The sequence below is a fragment of the Schistosoma haematobium genome (assembly GCF_000699445.3).
Source record: "Schistosoma haematobium chromosome Unknown HiC_scaffold_240, whole genome shotgun sequence".
Taxonomy (NCBI): domain Eukaryota; kingdom Metazoa; phylum Platyhelminthes; class Trematoda; order Strigeidida; family Schistosomatidae; genus Schistosoma; species Schistosoma haematobium.
Window position 1 is genome coordinate 303 of NW_026137060.1, and position 21011 is coordinate 21313.

General features: G+C 37.6%; 1 protein-coding gene across 1 annotated transcript; it reads right to left on the reverse strand.

Moving 5' to 3' along the window:
- Window positions 1-1548: 1548 nt before the first annotated feature.
- Window positions 1549-13568, reverse strand: MS3_00001334 (uncharacterized protein). Its single transcript, XM_051208773.1, has 3 exons — window positions 12209-13568; window positions 7055-7216; window positions 1549-5053 (listed from the first exon to the last, which is right to left on the reverse strand). Exon 1 carries the CDS (start codon window positions 13091-13093, stop codon window positions 12464-12466), a length of 630 nt encoding a protein of 209 aa, XP_051064048.1. The 5' UTR covers window positions 13094-13568; the 3' UTR covers window positions 1549-5053; window positions 7055-7216; window positions 12209-12463.
- Between the last annotated feature and the right edge of the window lie 7443 nt (window positions 13569-21011).

Genomic DNA, 21011 nt, shown 5'->3' on the forward strand with positions numbered 1-21011 from the left:
TAATTGTATAATTGAACAAATCACATGTTAATGTGATTTGCTTGTAATAATATTGCAATAATTTCTATGTTTATTATAGATAGAAATTGTTTTAATCTAGTCAAAATATATGTAGTTAGATAACCACCACCATCACCATCACCGCCACCACCACCACAACAACAACAATGAAAATATATAGAATGTTACTAGTTAGATTGATTGATCTGTGAAAACGGTTAGAAGAAGAGAATGAATTCGTTGATAAAGTCACGTTACTAAATTGACATAGAATTGAAATTTGTATTTCGTGACTTTTCAAACGTTTACAAATGTATTCGTATTAAATTGTGATACATTGAATTATCATAAAATATATAATAATACATATTGGTGATGAAAGAAATTAGAAACAATAATCATTACCAGTCAGCAACAACGTAGAACTTTGTACGTACGTGCATCAGTTCGAGTTACCATAACACATTAGCACATAGATGCAATTGTCGATTTAAATCCCATAGTGGTAAAGGTGATAAAAGTATAAGTAGTGATCGAAAGGATTAAGGATTGATGTTATTGAAGGAGTATAACCTAGGGACATGAAGAGTTCGCAAGATTAGAATTTGGGAGAACGCAAAGAGTGTATGCACCTACGCCATTGCAAACGATTTCGAGCTATGTCATTCAAGGTCTCCAACCATCAGTTGCTATCGTCTCACAGATCCCAACCAGGTAGTTTGCATCTAATAACATGGCTCAGTCCACTTGTCTGTGACTTTATGCATTTGTGTCATGTTCTCGTCTGGCCGCCCCTACCTTTCTTCAAACCTACTCTCCTACGCCATTAAACATCGCTCGTCGGAGCAGTCAGTGTTTCAGCATACGTAACACATGTCCCAACCATCTCAACTAATCAAATTTCATTACTTCATCAATTGATTTCCCATCCTTGCCTAGTAGTACCTATTCCCTAACAACTCCATTACCTACTTGATAGTACCACGATATACGAGCAATGCTTCGCAGACACCTACAACCAAATACTAGTAACCTACGAATATCCTCTACTCTTACCGGCCATGTTTCACAGCCAGAAAGTAGGATGGAACGAACTGCTGAGCAGTAAACACGTCCTTTGGTTGGTAGACAGATATCTCGCGTACGCCATAAATGACGCAATTTGGCAAGAGCTAGTCGAGCTTCCTGTATCCGTGCTGAGATTTTGTCACACACCGGACCACAATGGCTGATGAAACTCCCAAGATAAATGAGTCGGTCGACACGCCCGACTACGTCACTCCCTATCATTAGTTCAGATACCGATGCAACACAATCCTGGAGCAACATTTTACATTTCGAAGGAGAGAATCGCATCCCGAAAATGTTTGCATTGTTGCTTACGGTAGTCAGAAGACTCTAGGAGGTTAAAATATTTTATATAAATGTTAAGAATCAGGAAAGTGAAAAAACACAGATAAATGGGAAGATTATTTTAGGATCGATGAAATAACAATTATCGTAGAAAAGATTTCCTAACAGAATAAACACAATGAAATGATAATAGTGGTAATAATGATAATAATAAGAAGAAAAAGAAGAAGAAATTCAGGTGGTGTCACACATTAATATGATGGTTGAAGAAAAAAAGATACGAAATGCAAATGAATTCAATTTATTCTGTCTAAATTGTTGACTACAGCATATCTACATGTGAAGAATAACTGGAACTCAAAACAAATGTCAGCCAACACCACAGTCGAGATTTTCAATACAAATGTCAAGAAAGTTCTATTGTATAACGCGGAAACTTGAAGAACGACGAAAGCCATCATCCAGAAGATACAAGTGTTCATTAACAATTTTCTACGCAAAATACCTCTGATATGTTGACTAGACACGAACAGCAACAACCTACTGTAGGAGAGAACAAACCAGGTTCCAGCGGAGAAAGAAATCAGGAAGAAGCGCTGGGAGTGAATAGGAAAAATATTGAGGAAAGCACCCAAGTGCGTCACAAGGCAAGTTCTTACTTGGAATCCTCAATGCCAAAGGAGAAGAGGAAGACCAAATGACACATTACACCGAGAAACGGAGACAGACATAAGGAGAATGAACAACAATTAGATACAACTACGAAGGAAAGCCCAGAACAGTGTTGGAGAATGCTGGTCGGCAACCTATGCTCTTCCATCAGGTAACAGACGTAAGTAAGTAAGTCAAATGTTGACTTGACTTTACCATCAAATTTATAAATAAAAAAAGAAGTCAAATATATGAAACCTACAGATCGCCTACACTATGGGTCATTATTTAAAAAAGTATTACGAATCATACATCGAGAAAAGATTTACCAAACCACTAACAAGGATAAAATAAACAGGACAACTGACATTGAATATTATAAATACATTTTTCATTCTTTAGTTTATCCTCAACTGCTTATAATCATATTCATATTAAAATACATCATAAAATGAAACAATCCCATAATATCAGTATAGCGATTTGTGGAGATTGTATCATCTTCACAATCGAATTCATGGATTGATTTCAGCTAGATCATCATTGAAAACATGGAACTACTGCATGGTTGTTTTATCTTACCGTCGGATGGCAGTTCAGTGGTCTAGAAGTGAAGCATTCATGTGCAAGACCGAAAGTTAGTTCTAGTTCGAGTCCTAAGTGTGCAATCACGGATGGGCACTGATAAAGAGTCCCATATTAGAATGAAACAATTATCCAGTACTTCCAGATGTTCAATAGTGATCTAAGTTAGATCGATTCGTGAATTTAACTGTGAAAATTACACAATAATGATGGAGAAATCGAAAAAAAAGTGTGAATTAGATTATGTAAGATTAATTTGAAATAGATACATTGAAACTATAAGTTAAAAGAGGTCATAATGATCAAAGATTTATAAACTGATAAGATTGATTGCGTAATACTTAATTAGTGAAAAGTTTGTAATAGTTTATGAACTAAATGAGTCAAAATCATGTGTGAACTAAAATTAATCTAAGTGAAGATTGAATAACAAAACTGAAAATACAATAATGATAATAAAAGATTTTAATCAGAGGGCTTTTTTGGAGAGGATAGTAATTTTAATAATTGAATTCATGAGTCAATTGAAGATAGACCACAATCAGACAACTGGAAACACTGAACAGTCGTTTCATCTTAGTATGGAACTCCTGAGCGGTGTGTATCCGTGATCCTGTCCTGTGAGAATCGAACCCAGGACCCATTGGTCCTAGACAACTGATTCGACATCAAATGGTGAATGAAGCGGCTATCCAGTGCTTCCAGGTTTTCCATGATGTTCTAGCTTCAAATGACTCATGAATTTAATTATTAAATTATTACAATCTCCAAATTATGAATTAGACTGAGAAATGTCGCTTTAAGTAATGTAAAAGTTCCCCAAATGCCCTGGTATGGCCGAGAGTGTGGTGGGCCCGCCCTCCCTCTCGAAATGCTCTCACACAGCCACGCGTATACAGCCTCTGCCAGAGAAGTCCTACTCACTGCCTTCTCGTGGTGGGGGTGTTGTTCACGAAAATGAGAGGAAGAAAAGCGAACATCCGGCGCTTTAACCGGGTTCCAAACCAATGGTGCACATGGGCTCCAGTATCCTGCGGGAACAAATGGCGTATGAACCAATCGTTGGTCACCGGCCACCATGGGAATGCATCTCCTCACGATGCTCCACTGCCCTGTGGATCAGACCTTTGGGTCAAAGGCTAGGAGTGTGGTCCCCTAAGAAAACCACCTGCTTCGGTTTGGGCACCCGGGCAGTATCACAGCCCTCACACATATAAAATTAGATCTGTGTGGCGCATATGTATTTGGTGCCTCCCTGTACTTATTATTACTGTTTAAGAGAAGTATAAAGGTGTTGTATCGTCTTAACTAGTAATTATTTCAAATAATTGATGAATATCAATGATACGCTAGGTGTTGATTAGACGATAACTTACTGGACTGTTTAAGACTGTGGCAACTATCCTTTTCAAACTCTTTGGAATATGGAAATAAAAATATACATACTTCTCATTGTTCTTTCAATGTATATAGATTGGCATGAACACAATTACTTCCATATTCACCTTCATATCCTCTGTATCTATCTTCGATTGACTGTGGACGTGTTTATTCACTTATATGTATATACAGTACTGATACTTATTGTCACTACAATTTTTTCAGTCATTTAATCTCTATCACCTAATCGTATACTGACTACAATTGTAAGCAGATGGTGAGAATCCGCAAAGTAAAGTCAACAGTGAAGATTGATATTACTCTATAGTAAAAAGAAATGATTACATAGTACAAAAATTTGACTAAAGTAGGTAATGTGAATCACTAATTGACAAAAAACTCAGTAGTCTTAAGGTAACCAACTTATTTCAAAACTATTAGATTCGACTATTAGGAGAGTATTGCGGATTTGAACGGGTGAAACATTAAAAACCGCAAAAAAAAATTCAGTGATAAATTAGTTTTAGGATTTCAAAACGTTTATCTAGCCAAAACTAACTTATGGTGTCAACAACTCTCTGGAGTTATCTAAGTCAAAACATTAAGGACGATAGTCCTTGAAGTAGAAAAGATATAGTATTTCCCATACTCACAGAGTTTACGTAACACATCGTATCGATTATTTTTTTTAATTCCAGGAATCATATATAAACCTCACTTGATTAATGCATAACCCATCCCTTATGCTTGTTTTAGATTCTAACACCAAATGACCTCCGGCCTGTTCTTGCACATATATACATATACTTATTATTGATAACCTTAGTCGTTTCAATTCTTTTCATTCATATGTCAATCGTTTCACTCGATATATTACTTTAATGTTGACATTCAATACATATATGATTGTAGGCGACTGATGAGAAACCACGAAATATAATGAATTCATATTATACTTTACCTTTTGTTGTCCGAATCATATCCATATTGTGAACCCATTTTTGAACAACAGCGTAACTTCCACCGGTCTTTGTATTGATCACCACTTCAGCTCGTTCATCAGGATCTGCCGGATTCTCTGTGCCTTATTATTAAATAAAATAAACGTTGGAGATGTTGGTTTTAAGCAGTTTAGTGATGGTATACTGTATAAGGACAATGGCTACTGGTTCTTTACTTAAAATCCGATTAATTTTGATTGAATTAAATACCGGGTAAACATCAAACAGTTGAGGAGAGTTCTGTGTTTTACCTGTGAAGCCCGCGAATGCCCCAGTACGGCCGAAGGTGGGGATAGTTAGCTTTCCCTCCCGAAATATCCTCACATGGCCACGCGTATACAGCTACTGCCAGGGGAGTCCTACTGACTGCCTTCTTGTAGCGGGGGTGTTTACGAAATCAAGAGGACGAAAACCGAATGTCTGATGTTCTAATTGGGTTGGCGAGCACGCAAGATCCACCTAGGGAGTTGAAGAACCCTGATTTCAAACTAATGGTGCACGTGGGATCCAGGATCCTGAGAGAACAAATGGCGTATGAGCCTGTTGTTGGTCATCGGCTATCATGGGACTGCATCTCCTGACGTTTATCCACTGCCTTGTGGATTTGACATATAGGTCAAAGCCTCAACGAGTGACCCCTAATAGAACCACGTGCTTCGGTTTGGGCGCCCGGGAAGTACTCCAGCTGTTACACAAATCAAATGATGAAGTGTGGCTTATATCTACTTGGTGTCTCTGTGTACCAATGTTTATATAATCAAATAGATAAAATTTTACTTTTGAAACATGCTCCCTCTAAGCCAAGGATGTTAGTGACTCGGTGCGTTTCATTACTGCTTCCCCTGAAGACTTGTTTACATTTGGTAATTAAATGTAACTAATGTCGAGATCCAACAACGTGTTTGATTACAGTGAGGACAATTCAATTGATTTCGCCTTATTTGAAGATCAATTTAGATGGTATCGCCCCCAAATGCCCTGGTATGGCCGAGAGTGTGGTGGGCCCGCCCTCCCTCTCGAAATGCTCTCACACAGCCACGCGTATACAGCCTCTGCCAGAGAAGTCCTACTCACTGCCTTCTCGTGGTGGGGGTGTTGTTCACGAAAATGAGAGGAAGAAAAGCGAACATCCGGCGCTTTAACCGGGTTCCAAACCAATGGTGCACATGGGCTCCAGTATCCTGCGGGAACAAATGGCGTATGAACCAATCGTTGGTCACCGGCCACCATGGGAATGCATCTCCTCACGATGCTCCATTGCCTTGTGGATCAGACCTTTAGGTCAAAGGCTAGGAGTGTGGTCCCCTAAGAAAACCACCTGCTTCGGTCTGGGCACCTGGGCAGTATCACAGCCCACACACATACAAATATGGTGTGGCGCATATATATTTGGTGCCCTCTTGTACCAATATTTATGTGTTGAAATAAATAATAAAAAAATAATTAGATAGTATCGGCATGTTTTATAAGTGTCATCTCAACGACCTATACATCAAGTATTATTTGCCGACAGCGGTACGGGATGGAATAATTAAAGAGGTAACCAGTTTATGATACGGCGCTGTAATATTGAAGACAGACATATGCAACTAGCAGCTGCTCGTCCATCACCACCACTCCGTGAATATGGTCCTAACGACCATGGTATCTTAATGGCGTAAGATGTTATGAAATATAACTAACAATACAGAGCCTTGTTGAGCTAAACCCAAATACCTTGGTATAACTAATAATGTAGAAAGTTTACTGTGCCACTCAAAACGCGATGAAAAAAACCCAAACATACATGGCCTTTCAAACAGGAGTTCTACTTTTATCTTTCATGTAATAATGAGTGTATTCTTAAAATTAATAAGACGAAGGTGGAGATCTGACGTTTAAACTAAGTAAACAAATTATAATACATACTTTGTAAAAGTATAACCGTTGAATCTTTGTTCTACAATTTAGATTAGGAATGAGAACTACTTTTCAAGTTTTATTTAACAGTTAAATCAAATTCAATTGTAAATATTAATCCCATTACGAATATAATAATAAAGATAGAAATATGCAATATGAAATAAAATATAGAATAATTTTACCATCAATGAAACCACTCAAATCTCGTCCATTACGATAAACCCATCCGTAGATATCTTCAAATTTGATTACAGATCCATTTGGTAAATTATTGATAATAGCTTGTGTCAATTCAAACAATTTACCATATTCATGACATTTAGCATGAATAAATATATCTCCATCTATGAAATTTATTAAAACAATAATAATCTGTAATCAACTTATTTAGCTAACAACTGATTATCTGTTTGATACTATATAAACTACCGTTCAATTTTGTTACCTAGTTACTAGTTGTAAGATACATTAAACTGTTATATGCCTACTGAAACCATTCATTAAGCTTCATTTCATCGAGTTAATTATTACATAAGTCAGTTTTTTTTAATACTTGATATATGAAAACAGTAAGTAATACTTACTTACTTACGCCTGTTACCCACCTCCAATGGAGCATAGGCCGAATAAGTAATACGTTAAATGGATGATTAACCAGATATGCTAGGTTATTAAATAATATAAAATGACTATCAGGAATACATTGAGGATAAAATTATCCATGTATATAGTAGTGAATAAATGATCGAGTTTAGTTATATCATTGATTACTTGATCTTATGTAATTTATAAAAGATAAATTAATGTATAAAATCTCATATGTGTTAAAAGTATTATGTAATAATCATTCAGTAACAACGTGGAACTTCGTACGTACATACATCAGTTCAAATTGCCATAAGACATTAGCATACAGATACAATTCTCATTTCAAATCCTATAGTCGTAGAGGTAGTAAAAGTATAAGCAGTAATCGGAAAGATCAGGGTTTGGTGATGTTATTCAGAGAGTATAATCTAGGGACATGAAGAATTCGCAAGATTAGAATTTGAGAGAACATAAAGAGTGTATGCACCTACGCCATTGCAAACGATTTCGAGCTATGTCATTCAAGGTCTCCAACCATCAGTTGCTATCGTCTCACAGATCCCAACCAGGTAGTTTGCATCTAATAACATGGCTCAGTCCACTTGTCTGTGACTTTATGCATTTGTGTCATGTTTTCGTCTGGCCGCCCCTACCTTTCTTCAAACCTACTCTCCTACGCCATTAAACATCGCTCGTCGGAGCAGTCAGTGTTTCAGCATACGTAACACATGTCCCAACCATCTCAACTAATCAAATTTCATCACTTCATCAATTGTGTAAAATGTGATTGATAGACGAACCCACCAATAATAAGGGAAACGCCCACCACCACATCAACTCCTTTTGACCTTGTACGACTGTATCTCTTTATTAACCAATCACAGTTTAATGTTCATTGTAAAACAATTTTGGCTTGTTGACTCATTTTTCCTATTCTCTAGCTACTGTTCGGTATGTTATTTGTCTCTGTTTTTCTCTGTATTAATAGACCGTACTGTTTGTTTGTACGCTAACGATGTTAATTTATGTTTTAGAAACAGATAAAGTTTATATAGCCAAATAGCTTACTTGTTCTGACTTTGGCTAAACCAAGACTCTGTACTCGACAGTCTAGAGATTAGCTTAGAGTTGAATCTGTGGGAAATTGTTTCCTACAAAGTTTCGAACAGTAGATTCGATATACCTACTGAAATGACTTCCAATAAACACTACGATTCCGATGAGATTCCAGAATTATCACCACATCATTCAGGAGTTTATGACGAGGATCAACTTGGAAAGAACGAACTCAAAAACAACAGTATGATAGAACTAGAGTTAGCTAGGTTGCGCATAACCCAGTTAGAAAAGGAAATTGAACTAGAAAAATTACGCTGCCGGAGATGTGAAGGTTCCGGCCAATCAGTAAGCAACAGTGAGAATACAATATTAAAAAATCTGTATTTACCAAAAAGAGAAGTCATAAGGTTTGATGGTACACCGACAAATTATTGGAATTTCATTAGAAATTTCGAAGAATGCATTGGGAGTGAGAATATTGGATTTAGAGCTAAGCTAAATTACTTGATTCAATATTGTGACGGAGAAGCGAAAGCCGCTATCCTTCATTGTACTATACTAGAACCAGAGATAGGTTACCATCAAGCCCTAAAGCTTTTAGAAGAAACGTTTGGCCAAAAACACGTCGTAGCACGCACGTTTATCGATAATTTGTTAAACTTTCCCAATATAAGGAGAAATCAACCAGATGGTTTGAGAAGACTATCTCGAGAAATGCAAGCATGTAGTTTGACTCTCGAACAGATGAATTACGTTTCTGATTTGAACTCTTCTAGAACTATTGAAACTATGGTTCTGAAATTACCAACGCACATTCAACAAGAGTGGCTAAAGGTAGCTTATAAGATTATCAGAGGAGGCAGAGAGCCTCTGTTTACCGATCTTGTTGAGTTTGTAAAGGAGCAGGCTGATATAGCTAATACTAGATACGGCCTACTCGTCAACCGCGGTATTAATAGTGACAATAGAGATGTTGGCGTTTTAAAAAGGAAAATTAGTACAGATTACAATGCAGCAAGAATATCTTATGCGAGTGCTAGTGATGATAATGCTCTCTTACGCAGTTCATCTTGTTTGGAGTGCTCCAGTAATCATTCTTTAGATCAATGTCAGAAATTTAAAGACAAGAATGTTAGAGAAAGGAAGGAATTCGTTCTTAGGCACAAGTTGTGTAATGTATGCCTGAAGGCAAACCACGTAGCAAAAAACTGTCGATCGCCGAGGTCGTGTGCTGTCGAAGGGTGTGGCTGGAGACACCATACCCTGTTACATGAGTTGCGGGAAGAACCAAGGAATACTAATATTGATGCACACATTAACACCCAGCTATGTACGGAGAAAAGTGTTGAGAGTGTACAGAAACAAGCAGCATTCGCAATAGTGCCTGTACTGGTAAGAAATGGAGAAAAGGTAGCACAGACTTGCGCCTTCTTAGATAGTGGGTCGGATGCCTCTCTTATTACAGAAGATCTAGCTAAAACGTTGAAGTTAGAAGGAGAGCCTAAGACGATTTCGTTGAAAACGTTGGATAACCATTCCACAATTCAGTGTAAAGAGGTTCAACTAGAGGTTTCATCCTTAGACTCGTCTTCGTCATTTAGAATCCCAAACGTATGGACAGTCGAGAGATTACCTATGTTGCGCAGGACGGTACCAACGACTTCTCAAATGAAATCCTGGACGCATTTAAAAGACAAGTTTTTCTAGAGTAGAGGATGAGAATGTCGAACTGTTGATCGGGTGCAATGCACCGAGTGTACACGAAATGAAAGAGGTAGGAACTGGAAAGCCGAATGAACCATTCGCCGTGAAGACTCTGTTAGGTTGGACGCTGTTCGGTTCCTATGGGGAACCCTGTAAAAGCAATCGTGTACTCAATCACCTCTCAGCTAAAGAGGAATTAGAGGATAAGTTTGAACAATCGTATTCAACTGAATCCAAAGACCGACTTAGTCGTACTTCATCGATGTCTGTGGAGGATCGTATAGCATCATCAGAATCTGCATATGGTGTCGCGGGGTATACTCGTTCCGAAGATGTCTCTCGTCAAGTTCATTGTTCGTTTTTATTAACTAAGTATAAGGTTGTTAAGCCAAAAACTGAAGCATCATCTGCTAATAAATCCAAATCAACTCTAAGAAAGCTTAAGGAAAAGGACATCAAACTGAAAGTGAAGACTACGAAAAAGCCGAAGACTACTGTGACGAAGAAGCCAGTAACTAAGACCCTGAAGAAGCAGGTAGCACATATTCGCCGTGGTATCGAGGATGGTGTTGAGAAAGGCGCCCTTGTACGAGTTGTGAGCAAGAGTAAGGGTGCATCTGGTAGTTCTATAGGATCCAATGCTATTCTTAGACAGATCATGTGTAGTTGGAATCAGAATAAGACAGTAAATGCCCTTTTAGAGAGAGGTTGTGAATGGCGCTTTAAACTTCCGAGGTCTAGTCAACGAGACGGTGTATGGGGACGCATCATAAAGTCGATAAGAAGAATTCTGCGATCACTATTGTTTCAGAAGGTATTGATGGATGAGTCTTCGAGAGACTTAGTGTTATTAAACTATGTTGGCTCACTGAGAAGTCTATGGTCCAAAGCTATTGTCGAACAAGTAAGCTATGGCTTTGACGGACGAGTTCGTACGGCAAAATTGAGAACCTCAAACGAAGAAACTGCTCGGGACGTACGACGCTTATGTCTACTAGAAGGAGCCGGCTGTCTGACGGCGACGACGACCCTGGACAACGGACGTGGTGCGCGTTTCGGGGGAGTGTAAAATGTGATTGATAGACGAACCCACCAATAATAAGGGAAACGCCCACCACCACATCAACTCCTTTTGACCTTGTACGACTGTATCTCTTTATTAACCAATCACAGTTTAATGTTCATTGTAAAACAATTTTGGCTTGTTGACTCATTTTTCCTATTCTCTAGCTACTGTTCGGTATGTTATTTGTCTCTGTTTTTCTCTGTATTAATAGACCGTACTGTTTGTTTGTACGCTAACGATGTTAATTTATGTTTTAGAAACAGATAAAGTTTATATAGCCAAATAGCTTACTTGTTCTGACTTTGGCTAAACCAAGACTCTGTACGCGACAGTCTAGAGATTAGCTTAGAGTTGAATCTGTGGGAAATTGTTTCCTACAAATTGATTTCCCATCCTTGCCTAGTAGTACCTATTCCCTAACAACTCCATTACCTACTTGATAGTACCACGATATACGAGCAATGCTTCGCAGACACCTACAACCAAATACTAGTAACCTACGGATATCCTCTACTCTTACCGGCCATGTTTCACAGCCAGAAAGTAGGATGGAACGAACTGCTGAGCAGTAAACACATCCTTTGGTTGGTAGACGGATATCTCGCCTACGCCATAAATGACGCAATTTGGCAAGAGCTAGTCGAGCTTCCTGTATCGTGCTGAGATTTCGTCACACAACAGACCACAAGGGCTGATGTAATAGAATGACTGTTTAATAATGCTTTTAATCAATCTTAAAATTACAAAGTTCTAAAATTGCATATAAATACCACTAGATGAAAATGATTCCCTGAAGTGAGCAGAGAATCATATTCGGAAAAAACTCCACGAACCTGCTCAACCATTCGTTTGTCAGGTTATAAACTATTGCTTACAATAAAAAAGCAAGTGACAAACCGACAAATGAAGCTGAGTTTACCTGTTTTAGGTAATTTACCAAGTTTTCCTGACCGTTCACGGTATTCGTAATTATTAATTCCTCTAGACTGATAATTAGGGTTAATTTTTTGTAGAAATTCAAATCCAAAGCCAACACCGTATAGAATCTCATCTTCTTCACTTCGTGAGTCAGGTGGACAAATTGCATCAACATATTTCTAGAATTAATGAACAAATGTATGGATAATCTATTTAAAGTGTAAAAACAACTTAATTATAGGTAAATGTCGTTGATTCAAACATAATTAACGCAGAGCCTGTTACGAACATGCGTCGGCCCAAATTTACATGCCATATCAGCACAAAGAGAGTGACTTAACAAGATGAATGAGAAAGAAATTAAAATAATCTGTTTGTAATGATAACAAAAGAGGCTGAACATAAACAATATGATACGAAAAGATATGACCAAGAAGCTTATACAAAGTAATATGATTGGAGTTCTACTGTACGGAGCTGAAAGTTGGAGAACTACCACAAACATCATCAAAAAGGTACAAGTACTTATAAACAGTTGTCTATGCAAGATACTCAATGCCTGTTGGCCGAAAATAATCAGCAACACACTACTGTAAGAGAAGATAAACCAGCTCCCAGCTGAAGAGTAAATTAGGAAAAGGCGCCCCAAGTGGATAAGACACACACTGAGAAAATCACCAAACTGCATCACGAGGCAAGCTCTAACGTGAAATTCTGGATGGGAAAGGAAGAGGAAGTCCGAAGAACGCACTACGTTGAAAACTGGAAGAAGACATGAGAAAGATGAATAGCAACCGGGAAGGATTGTCGAGGACAGAATTAGATGGAGAATACTGAAGGTTGGCCTATGTTTCTCCATCGGGGTAACAGGAGGAAGTAAGATCATACAATGTTATCAGTCTATAGGTTTCAATCTTTACTAGTAATATAAAAGTCGAAGGATTTTCTATATGAATGTTATTCATTAAGTTTTATGTCAGTAGCTTATTCAAGGAACTGTAGTAGTCTAAACCTAAAGGACGTTTGAATTTTTACTTGATATCGAGAACACTTCAGATAGTTCACGACATATTTAAAGAATGTTCGCAAACCGTCCACAATCAATTCAATAAAAGTATTTACTTACGTGTACAATAAAAGTAAAGGCTCAAAAACTAGGCAAGTAAATCAATTGTCGAAGAAAGCTATCAAGACCAAACTAGAGAAGTGCTTTCAAGCAATAGCAAGATTGTGAATGCACCAAAATTTGCTGTCTGTTACATTACAGTAGACTTTATACAACTACAAGTAAATAACATTCAATAAATTACTGATAACTGCAATCAAATTAACGAACAAAAAGTTACGAAAATAAGAATTTGCCTACAATTACGTCGACGCAGTTTTTCAGGCAAATTACACATTTGGAAGCGAAAACGTTTTTCAGGAATATCTGATGAGAAATATCTCATACAGACTATTTGGTTCTGACACGAAATTCCTTGTCCATCAAATAACAATCTCAAAAATAACAGAAATCACCTCAAATGTAACGCACTATTAATACTTTCAGCTTTAGAACGTGATATTGTAACCGTTTGTTAAAATACATCATGAACAAGTATTTTTATAATTGACGATCACGTCTTTATAAAGATGTAACAATATGAAAACAAAAACACTAATTCAAATATATTTATGAGATTATTCAAAATACCAATCAGGTATTATCTATTGCTAATAATAATCCATTATTAATTTATCAGACTCTTTTAAACTTAGTTGAACAGAACTACAGAGACTATCATCACTCAATATTAGTAAAAGCACATAAACAATGTTATTATTTCCCGAGATAAATATAGTCAGCAAAATTTAAGTAGGATGGCAACATTATAGTTTTCAATCATAATATGTCTAAACTCAAAGATCTTATTGACCATACAACTTTGTTAGGCGAGAATTCCCTTACCAATTTCCCTATCCTACTTACGATAAGATTACATATTACACAGAAATAACATTCCAGTAGCTAAATTAAGATACGAAAAGTTCGGAAGATTGTATCATCCAGAAAGAACTTAATATGAATAAGAGGACAACACATTTTACAAATGTTAACTCATTAGGAGTATGGTGGAAAAAGCACCACTCTTTCTATAGAGAAATGGATGTGTTTACGAGTTTGTGTTACAAAACCACAGACCCAATGAGGATGTTACCAATTATCTATTATTCCAACACATAAGAAACGATCAATGCATCGAAAGAGTCGCTAACACTTTTTCATAAGTCCTTATCTGGGTTAGACGTTAAGGCCTTTTTCCAAAGTCTATATATGAAATTATAAGATCAGATATTTACCTCTAACTTAACCACAAAGATTGAATGGTATAAATGGACAATGTTATATATAATACGTAAACATCTACCAACATAGATTGAAGTTAGACGAGTTCACAGATTTACAATCAACATTTTATCACCGAAGATAGGAGAAAACAGGAATACATACATTAGAAACCACTGAACAACATATTTTATTAGCCTCTAGTTTGTAGAGCTTTGGAGCTTGACGGCAAAAATAGATGTTTTCTTAGTCAAAAAATCAATCCTATATTGTTATTTTCGTTAATGAGACATATTTATATGAATAAGTATGTTATGTGTCTGCTGAATATGTCATGATCCGTTAAAAATACTAAAAAAATTCAACAAATCATATCCGACTACCTACGAACTTCATTAGTGTATGTATCACTGTCATTACATATAAACGTCAGAAAAATGTGGAGAGCATTACAATACCTTGATTTGTCCGATAGACTTCAAACATTCTTGCAGTGATGCCTGGGGATCCAAGTGAATGGTCAGGTATAGAGCATGTGACTTAGTCTCACTAACAACCTATGTAACGATATATTGAAGAAATAATAAATTTACAGATCCCTTGAGGAGCAAATCTAGTAGCGCACGCAGCATGTACAAATAGTCTTTTACTTAAAAGTTCTTTCTTTGAATAAACAGCATACGGAAGAAGGAAAGTCCCACCTACAAATAAACACTCAGTAATCGGTGTTTTTCTTGTTACACTGCGAATTCCTGAAATAGTAAGAGGTGATATTGGGGAATCACTTGCCCTTAACGAGAAACGATATAAACTTCATGTCCTTGAGATTGTAAATGACTAGAGAGAATTTCAATCTTATCTGAGTAAAACACTTGTAGGACTCACCTTTATCTAGAGAACACGATTGGTTTATTGAAAACAATTATTATTGTAACCAATTGTACCAGTGACTGTTTTAATGTGCTTTTGTTTAACTGTGCTAAAAAGCATCCATTATTCTTACACTTTGATTGTGACTTCGCGCGAATTCGGTTACGTTCTGTAACCAAGCTTGTATCCTGGCACGATCTCGGTATCCTTTCGATACCACGAGATCGCCAGCAAATATACCTCGACTTGGTCCATTAACTGCCTTCTGATATTTAGCTTCCGGGGATTTTATGGATTTATTTGACACGCGATCCTTTGTAGCGGTGCTCATAGTCAATCACGACTCGACACCACGCTACACACTTTCGCTAATTGATAACTTGTCTTAGACCAGTGGAAGTTTGAATCTTTTTCTGAATAAAGTTCAAAACAGTAGTTTTTTTAATATGAGAGACTACAGTCAACGCCAAAAAAGGTTACAGCTCAGTTGTATAAATCCATCTCAGTTTGTTGTTTTGCTTTGGCTACGTACAACCGTATCCACATTAAAGTGTAGCAGTAAAGTATGATACAATATGGAGTAGTAAGAACTGGTGACTTAAATAATCATAATAACAGAGATTACCAAAAGCATATATATATGAATAGATTAGTAGGAAAACAGCCCTTATATATGTATCGAGCTTGGATGAACCATTTGGTCTCTCTACAACACGCTTCTTGTTGTTTATTTATAACCTCAGATTTTTGATAATCCCTTGTGAGTGCTGGTCTAGCCAATAAACTGCATTAATTTGTATATCTTTTAATTTCAGAAAGCGTTCTCTGAATGTGTCAAGTTTTCTCCCAAAGGACTCCTGGGAATTCGCTTGGACGAACTTATCCGGCAGTGAATTCCAGCATTTGAGTATTCTTAAGGAATAGAAGTTTGGTCTGCAATCCGTTCTGCTCTGTTGTGTCTACAGGTTCTGGGTGTTACTCCTTAGGTTTATGTTGGAACCTAGCTTAAGTAAGTGTTTAAGAGGATTCCAGAAGAATTTAGGATGCTATAAGACATTAGGTCACCTCTAGGACTCCTGTACTTATAATGGGTAGGGGGTCAGTGATTGAAGGCGCTCTTCATAACGCTTGAATCAAAGTCCTCGAACTTATTTCGTGACTCACCATTGGATACGTTCCAGAGTGTCCTTATCCTTTTGGAGTGAGGGTGGAAACACTATGATTAAGTACTCCAAATGGAAATGAATAAAACTGTTGAAGATTATTTAGAACGTTTTTCCGTCAAACTGACAAAAATAAGCTCCAATGTTAACAGTGCAAGATTTGCTCGAAAGGCAGTTTTGTCGCAATTGGAGTAAGACTTTAAATCGTAGGGTTCCAACACTCCTATATCTTTTGCAAATTGATGACTTCTTGAGAAGGATTGTCTAAGTCGTAGCTATAGTCTGACTTGCTCATGTGAAACTTGTGATGTTAAAGCATTTCCAACTCTCATGCACTCCATTTACCTTGGTACGATGTGTCCTGTTCTCTCCAAGATATAGGTGTTTCAGTAAAACCAGTCTTCAATTTTCGTTATGAGAAGTATAAACGGTACTCCACCAATGGGATTGGCGAAGTGGATGAATATTAGTTACCGACCAGCAAGCATTGATGTTGAGAACTATGACTTCAATCTACACATGAGTGTGGGACAGAACATTTTGTTTGTTTCACGCACATTATGATTTAGGATTAGGCAACGTTCATTTAAACTGAGGATATTGTCCTACGCTCAGAATCTAGACTTATGTCCTCAATGTTATTTTGGATTCGCTATTCTGCTAAGATGATATACAACATCCTGACCCAGATTCTTACATTACTACCTATCGCCTGGCATCGGATGAAAGGAAAAGAAAAGAAAAAACCAAACAATAAGTGACATAGTTATCAGCTTTCCTTAACACTTTACACTTGTGATGCATTTCCAATTATGATGGACAGCTTTTCTTAGTCTAACTTCGACTCTTTTAGTGGCCCGTGGATCTGACTCCAATTACATCGTAATGATGATTGTTGTTGAAATATATATGTCGCCTATTCTTGTATACAACCATCGACTTAAATCACGTTAGTCAATAACGGAAGTTAGATAATTCAACTAACGAGAATGGCCTTTGAATACATAAATTTTGTATGTAAAGTGAATGTAGTAGAACAAAGCAAAATGAGACGCAGGAGAGGTGGCTGCTAAGCCGACTCCTTTTTAGCCAGGCGTTACTCAATATTTATAGGCAGACAAAATAAACTACAGACATGTGATGAGACATAGGATATGAAGTGTACACAGATATACGCTCATATAAAAACAGTCAAGACTGATAAGCGAATAATTGACAAGGTAAAAATATGACTCAAGTAGAATGAATAGATTGGTTTGCCCAAAAACTAGAATAAGATATATTATGGGCTTAAAATAATGACTGACACTACGCTCCCCTTCAACCATTTCAACCCATTTCACTTTGTTACATATCACAGTTCACTGTCATTTATTGGTGTATCCTCTTATCTAAAGACCATAGCCACATTTCACTCTAGGTTTTAGTATGAACTTAACCTACCAATTTATCATATCTTAATCTGTTCCACTATAAAATGTCCATCACTGTTTAGGGTTTATATCCAAATGCCCTGCTGCTCTTTCGTTTCTCTTTTTCAACAATAATTATAAACTCCCTGAAGAGTTGTATTGCACAAATACTTGGCACGACCAGCATTCCCAAAACAATGCCGATCTTGAACCTGGTGTGCAACGTGGACGCGATGTGATCATTATAAACGGTCATAAAACTGAATCCATAGTGCAACACTTAAACATAAAACTAATAACTAACTTTTTGGTCATCTAAAACTGATCAGTTAACAGCCTGCCTGAAAAATCCAAGAATCTTTACAGCTCTCATTATTTTAAGTGATAGAGTATTAACATAAGAAAAATAACAGGCAGTTGTTTGTACAAATGTTATTGGTGATGATAATAACACACTACTGGCGGTTTGGATTGAACAGCTCAATGGATAATGCATTGTATGCTTTTAGCGCAAGTCACAGATTTGAGTTCCGTTGTGAATATCAAACCTGGGATGTAAACACGCCAGCTTGTGATTCTCAAGTCGGAAGAGACACACATTCTGGATTCCACTGTTAGCTACCACACAACTTTGCTAAATATTTGTCACCAAATTGCAGTATTGAGGCAGTCTACTAAGGGTTCACATAAGAAAGGAGACTGATAAGTTTGGATGGTGGTTGAAGTAGTCGACAGGAAACCCTGTACCTGGGTTTCGCTCTACTTGGCACTCGTCAGCAAGGTGTACCTGTAATCTTGAGGGAACTGGTGCTCCCTGGCGGATTCGATTTCGTGTCACCCAGCTTCACAGTCAGAGACGTTACCAGTGAGTTATTCGAGCCGCGACCGACCTCCTCTAGGACTGAGATGTAATCACAATTGATTGATCACTGGGTGCTGATCAATGTCATGCGTTTCTAGTCCTTCTTAGTGCAGATCGGGTCCAGGGTTTCCTGTCGACTACCTCCAATCACCATCTTATCTCACAATAGTGCACATGAAGGGCCTCAATTAAATCCTCCAGCTTTCTGAAGTTAACAGCTATGAAACGAGTAGACTAAATGGTCGCAAGATGTGACGGACAAGGTAGTCCGAACATGCTTAATATTATGATGATGTGAGATCCTAGGCCATGTGAAAACCGAAACCACTATCGCCTATCATTTCAGTATTCTCCATTGTGACCACCACATACTAGCTCGGGCACTTCGTAAACCACTATTCTGGTTGGCTCTTGGGTGATTTTTGATCTTATAACAACATCTCTTATGCCCATGGTTTAACGTGTCGAACTCGAGTTTTAGAGGATTGTCTCACCGATGTCCTCCAGGGTATCTGTGGTACGTTTTGCGCAACGTGTGCTGAATCTATACTTACTCTTACCGTACGGGATTAATCTTTCCCTAGTTTTTACTAAGCCACTATCAGGCATTAGAACGTTGAATAAAATTAAGCCGTTCCAAGTGTTTGTCCCCTATTTCTAGCACTTCGAGGGTCATGCATTTGCCAAGTCACTTGCCGATATTCACCTAATGTTCTACACTATCAACTATTATTGTGGTATTAGCAACAGATGGTAATTTCACTAGTGTATGAGTTCGTGTTGCTACTCTCATAGCCGTGTGTTTGGTCGAGTCTGTGTGAGGTTTGAAATGATTACTTCCAGTGGGGTCTTAAGCATCGCTTTTATTAGTTCCGTTGACCTGTTCGCTGTGGGCAAAAGTACAATAACGAACAGGGGTGATTCGACACATACCCGTGGCGATATCATGACAGTGCGGTACTACAGATGCAGTGAACTTGTCAAATGCAGAAATCACATTTGGAGATCAATTTCAAGAAACAAGGACCAGGGCAGAGATTAACTTGGGAATGACAGATTGAATTGTAGGACACTACTTCCTACAAGACGCATGTGCGAAACACAAACCAATGAGCTGGCAAATATCTGGGGTTTCAAACTCGTAAGATGCAAAGCACTGACCGTTGCTTAGAAGCTTAACTTATGTTCAGTTTGGTTCTTTTGTGCCCAGAGATAGTCAAACAATCGAACTAGTTGAAATGTTGATGCTAACATCATTTTCTGTTCAAATTATTCGTGTTGGTATGCTGTCCGTATGGGTTGACTTCCAGTTGCATCTGGATTAGTAGGCTAACTGAACGAACAAAAGCATAGACGCGGAGAGAATTCCAACTAGTGGTCCAGTTAGTTTGTTAAGCTTAATACGGTTTGTTAAGTTGAGGGAGGTTTTCGGGATCTTATTATAGTTTGGCCTTGACAGGACTTATAAAAACGACTAATACATACGGATCGTTATAAAAATTCATATAATACGTGAAAATACTGATAATTATGGGAATTTAGGACAGATAGCTAGCAGTTACTCGTAAAAAACATGAGTTGATCCGAGAAAGACGTGTAATAAACCGAATAGGGGATGGCGAATAACTAGCTTCGAGGCGGAAATAATTGATTGGTTGTGGACAGCGTCAATACGCAAAGCGCCACACGAATGGCGATATTATTACTCACTGAAACAGTAATAACTGCAGCAAGCTCACTAAACCAGTGGGAGATGGATACAATATCCATTATGCTTTACGGAGGTCATGAGGCTGAAAATAACCTACATCAAAATATACTGAAAGATGAGATATATTATCGATCAGTTGAAATAACCTATTTTTAGATTACGACAGACCAGAAATGCAAGTGCGTAAAGAACAATATCGTTACGTAGGATGCTAAGGGAGAGTGCAAAGAAGCGCGCGTGAGGTAGTCTGGATGAGAGTAGAATAATGGAACTAGGGAGCCCATGACTTAGCAAACGAACAAAATGCAAAAACAGTTTGCAGCAATAAATGTGTGAATTCAAGACAATAAGGATCGGTATTTGATCACGTAACGCTCTGAACCCTGCAGAAATATAGAATAATCAAACTTCTTTGACTGCAGTACTGCAATACAAGAAAATTTACATAACGATCTAA

Excerpts from the sequence above, each read along its gene's own strand:
- MS3_00001334 (XM_051208773.1), bottom strand. The coding sequence starts at position 13,093 with ATGATCTTACTTCCTCCTGTTACCCCGATGGAGAAACATAGGCCAACC.